Raw genomic sequence first — 5,412 nt, 5'->3', positions numbered from 1 at the left:
CATTAGGCAGTTATGTCTTCATAGTAGATGTTATGCCAGTGAGGAATTTGGGCATGACATAATTAAAAACGTGTTCAGTCCTGTTTGTTCTCCTTCACTTAAACTCATTTAAAAACCTAATTTTTAAAAAAGGCTATGCAAATTTTGTATATATGCTCGTTTATGTGTTACAAGTTCAGTTACAGTTTAAAGTAAAAATGTTAATTAGTACATACTCACAAATTGAACTTAAATTAGTGTTCTTGAGGTGGCCAGCTACTACCTGTGCACAATATAATATACTAAGAGCAGTTTTGGAAATGATTTTATAGTACTCTATGTAATCTTTAACAGCCTTTAGTGACAAGTTTTGCAGATTCAATGTAAAAATTTATTTTTTTTTTCTGCGTAGTAATGTTAGTGGCATGTTTATAAAACACACATTTTTTTAATTGTGGGAATTTAGATGTTTTTAATGGTAGCAAGAACAGTCTGTCTTTAATCCCTTGCTTGGCTTATATTGACAGTGTTCATGCTGTGACCCTGTTCAGATATATCATTAAAATACATTACATGTATCTTTTTTCTTGTATTTTTGGACCTTAAGGTTGACCCATTTGAAGAACTGCATAAAAAACACAGAGGTTTGTTTCTTTCTCTGTGCCTTACCTCCTCTTCTCTCTTCAGGTCAGAGTGCCAGATGCAGTACACACAACTGGATCTGCTGATTCACATGTAAGTCCAAAATATTTAAAAATGAAACAAAAAAACCTAAACAAAAAAATCCAGCTAAACCCGCAAACTCAAAATAGGCCTTTTCTCTAAAGCAAACTGCTTGCTGCATGTGGGCTCTGGTGCATTGAGTATCTATTCTGTAGGTGTTTGTACGTGAACCGTTGATACTTGAACAGGAAGAAGCTGTAAGGACACTCAGTATATGTTTAGCTCTTATACTGAGGGTTGGCTCAAAAGATGAGGTGATTAATCATACGAATCACTGTATATTAAAGTGTCTTCTTGTATACAGTTGGCTTCTCAAAAGTGAGATAGTGTGTCCCTAATTTAATTCTTTATTTGTCTTTCTAATAGAATATTCTTAAAGCAAAAGGTAGGTGTAATGGCCTCATCTTTCCACCTCACTGAAGATGCCTTTACCTGGTCTTGTGTTTGGTACATTGCTTGAAGGCCTACCTATTTCTGAGCTAAAATGAAAACAGGCAGCAAGAGCCAGACAGTTAATTCAGTGCCTTGGATTTTCTTCAAGATTTCAAGATTTCAGTTTGATTTTTGTATACAAAACAGTCAATTACCAGATGTTAAATTGTTTATAAGATAACATTATTTGAGTTGTGATAGAACTATCACAAACCTATAAAGAATAGGTCCTTTTATTGGTTTGCTTTACTTGCTACAATTTGTAAAATTACTCTCAAATCTCTTTTGAATATTTTGTGGTGTTGATGGTCAATGCAGTGTTATGTTTAACGGGAGTTTGTTTTCATACAGTGATTTGATTACTCAGCTAGAAGTTTTTCTCTTTGCTTCCATCATTTGCTTTACTTTTTTCACTGTAATTTCTGTTATTTAAAAGAGGGAGGCCTTCGAGTTTTGTATAGCTCTGTTGTTAGGAATTCTGTGAAGCTGCATATGATTGTTAATGACGTTATAGTTGTCTACTATGGTGTAGTAGCAGGCATAAATTAACTAGTTCAATCCTGTTAATTTGATATTGCTCCAGCAACTTTGAAGGTGTTGGTTGGTTTGTTTCTGTTTTTTTTTTTTCTGAGACCCTTTCTGAGCTGAGGAAATCCTTGTGCCAGAACTCTTGTTATCTTACAGCTGCTTCCATTCTGTCACCAGCACATATATTCATGTGGTTTATCTGCAGGTGTCGTGTAACATTACTGTGAGAAATTATTTCCTTATGATAGGATAAGCCTTGGTAGGGGTGTGGTGTTTGTTTTGCCTGCGTTGCTATGCCATAGCTATATGCTCACGCTTTGCCAAGGTTGTAAGTTGTTTGTCATACTGAAATATAAAGTTGTCTTTCAGACAACAGGAAAAGTGGATTTTATTAACTTTCAGAATGTAGACATGCATGAAAAGCTCCTGATAAACTTATCACAGCAGCTCATGTTGACAAACATAGTGTCATAAACCAGATAACTTCACAGACAACGTTGCACTAATTTGTAACTGATAGGTTTCCTTTTATTGATGTAATAGGGAAGATTTTTTTAAAAAAATATGAGCTATTTTGGTCATATACTTGGCACAGATCTAAGAGGTATTTGTGTTACTAAACAAGGATTATAAACTGAAGGTATTTCAAACAGCTGTTTTTCACAGTGCTTTTTTGTATGTAAAAATTCTGAATAGGAAGCTGATACTAGAAATAAGCCTCTTTGCAAAGAAAGTGATTCCTAGAGGAAAATGTGAAATTTTTTAATAATATGACAGTTAAGTTTTTCACCTTAGTTGTCTTGATATTTTATTAAATTGAGGTGTTTTTTTAAAGAACTGTCATTGCAAAAGTGGTAGTTTTAAACATCACTGTGCATGATCATTGAAAATATTTTTAAAAATAAAGGCTTATAGCTAATATTTTGCTCTTTTGGGTTTTTTTCTTATTCTGATTCTTCATGAATTACTCTGTTAAGCTAGGAGTTTTCAGAGAAGTTTCTTATATTTTCTCTCTTTTCTTTCCTATTGCCTGTGTCTTTTGAACATGGTCCTCATCCTACTGTCTTTCAGCTCTCAATGCTTTACCATGTGTTAACTACCTAAAGAGAACTGTAAGAATTCTGTTTCTATACACTCTAGAAAGGACTGTTAGTTTGAGTACGTCCTTCATCAGGTTTTAAGAAGGGAGTAATGGAGGTTTAAATTACGTAAAATAGAAGGACTCTAGGAGCTAAATAAGAGGTCTTTTGTATTATTTAACTAGTAGCCAAAAACCTCAAGAATGCATTTTCTTCAAGCAAAACCATTACACTTAACTTTGAAGTACAACTGAAATTTAGCATCCATTTAGTTCTTCAGTTACAGCAGTTCAACCTTACACAAACTTTCGTGTGGCCAAAATAGTCAGAACATATTCTAGAACTTTTCTTTGTTTTGTTTTGTTTTTCCTTTGTTTTATCCCCTGGAAATTACAATGATCAAAAAGGAACTGTAGTGCAAAGCATATGTTCCCAAAGGTTTAGAAACTGTGTGTTGCATAGTGATAAGATCTCCAGGCTCTTAAAGCAAGCACTTTTCAGATTTCATTTATTTGGATCATGTATTAAAAGCTGTTGTTTCTGAAAAAACCATAGATTTAATTATTTGGTTGTATTAGCTAATGGCAAGTTCAGAGAGGAATATGGGAAGCTTTTCCTTTATTTTGTTTAGGTTAAGTCACTTCAGATAGAAGTTTCTAGACTAGACAGAGGAGAGTAACATGTTTTTAATTGTTTTGTAAACAGTTTAATGTTTGTTTTCATACCGCTTTTGCAGCCTCTGATGGAAAGCAAACTTAAAGCATTCAGTATTGGCAAAATGAGTGCTGCCAAACGGACTCTGAGCAAGAAGGAGCAAGAAGAGTTAAAGAAGAAGGTAATAGTATACCATGAAAATTTTTTATATGCGGAGCTGAAGTAAGTTTGCTGTTACAACTAGCTTTAACAATGATTTTCTTTATTTTGATAATTGAGCTTTCTAAGAATGCAAATGACTTGTATTTTACGTGTTTAGTTGGTTCTTGGCATTCACAGCATTAAGATAGAGAGAGGGAGGCTTGCTTCTCTTTCCTTCTGGGTGAGTTCTCTGGCTTACTGAAATACACATCCTTGTTGCTCTATAAAACATATTTTTGTCTAACGATTTCTTTAGGAATTAATAAAAAACATTAAAAATTGATACTGAATTTTAGGATAATCAGAAGTGCCCAGATTTTAGTAAATACATAGCTTATGGTTGGTGAGGTAGAACTGAAAATTTTGGTCTTGGAACATTATACACACAACTTTTACTATCTTTCAGTGGAATATCTCCTGCTAAGTTAATGTTAGCCTAAAGAAACACTACAGTGCTAAATTTGTCTCACTCAACTTCATTGTCATTGAATTAATTTATGTGGGAAATTCATAAAGGTGATCCTGTTGTTAATATCCTTCAGTCACATGGGTTGTTCTTAATGGATAAGATGCAATACATAGTGTTCTCTGATGCTTAGGCCAACAAAACTCCAGTCTCATAATGCTGTTCTTTCATATGATCTTTTCTATTTGAATGTTAAATTGCCATGTAAACTCTTGTAAATGAACAGTCATATTTGAGCATAAAAGCTTTATTTGCTTTACTTATTATGTGCTGTGTTCTTCCCACATTTCCTAGAAATTTGAATTCTGTCTAAAACTGAAACTCATTTGATGTAGTTTGTAGCATGAACTCTAAAAAAATAAAAAGAAATATCACATAGACAATTTAAGAATAGCTGTCTAGTGAAGGCTGTTCTGTGATGATAGTAAATAGATTAACATTTGCTGTGTAGGAGGATGAGAAGGCTGCTGCAGAAATTTATGAAGAATTCCTTGCTGCCTTTGAAGGAAGTGATGGTAATAAAGTGAAAACATTTGTAAGAGGAGGAATCGTTAATGCATCTAAAGGTATAACTGATTTTTTTTTCTGGAGGTGGTGGGTCACTTTGCTTTGAGTAAAGATGAAGATTGGCTTTGAATTGCATTTTAAAATTAATGTTACTTTAGAAGCAGCAAAGGAAACTTGATGCTAAAATCTATGCTTCGACTTGCTAGATAGGTGGGGAAGTGATTTGTCTTTTAAACTTCAGAGGAAAAAAATGCTTTGTTTTAAAATAACTGAAGTTTTTTCTTCATATTAAAATGTTAAATTTGGAAAGTTTGTATTACCTCTTTTTTTAAATGAAATAATATATTCAGTTGTACAAACAAGACTAAAGAAGAACAACATTCTTTCTAATGGACAGTATTGTGCAGCTTTAGTTAATACAACTTGGTTTTAACTTGCCTTTAATTTCAGAAGAGCATGAAACAGATGAAAAACGGGGTAAAATCTATAAGCCTTCATCACGATTTTCAGATCAAAAAAATCAACCAAGCCAGCCATCTAATGAGAAGCCTCCATCCCTCTTAATGATAGAAACCAAAAAGCCTGTAAGTTCTTTTTTATTTGAATATTAACCTCATACTTAGAAAGTATTTAGAATTGCTTAGAAAAGAGTCTGTGTGATCTTGCAGAGTAGTTCTATCTGCATTTAATTCACATATTAAAAGAAGGTGGAAATTTTGATTTGCTTAATCCCATAGCAAAAAACAAGATGATGAAATGCAGAGTTCCCATAGCCTTGTATCCAGCATGATGCACCTAGTACTGCACTTTGATATGGCTGGTGGATCTTTATATTCTTGTTCC

General features: G+C 33.4%; 1 protein-coding gene across 1 annotated transcript in view; it reads left to right on the top strand.

Moving 5' to 3' along the window:
• The first annotated feature begins 3,483 nt into the window (after window positions 1-3,483).
• U2SURP (U2 snRNP-associated SURP domain containing) overlaps window positions 3,484-5,412 on the top strand; it is a 37,192-nt gene continuing 35,263 nt past the window's right edge. Inside the window, exons 1-3 of the mRNA XM_010138363.1 lie at window positions 3,484-3,576; window positions 4,514-4,628; window positions 5,020-5,153. Coding sequence (XP_010136665.1) covers window positions 3,484-3,576; window positions 4,514-4,628; window positions 5,020-5,153 — 342 coding nt within the window. The remainder of the gene's footprint in view (window positions 3,577-4,513; window positions 4,629-5,019; window positions 5,154-5,412) is intronic.

Source organism: Buceros rhinoceros, unplaced genomic scaffold, assembly GCF_000710305.1.
Source record: "Buceros rhinoceros silvestris isolate BGI_N320 unplaced genomic scaffold, ASM71030v1 scaffold6566, whole genome shotgun sequence".
In the NCBI taxonomy this organism is placed as follows: domain Eukaryota; kingdom Metazoa; phylum Chordata; class Aves; order Bucerotiformes; family Bucerotidae; genus Buceros; species Buceros rhinoceros.
Note: the sequence above shows the minus strand (reverse complement) of the source record. Positions and strands in the feature narration are given on the sequence as shown.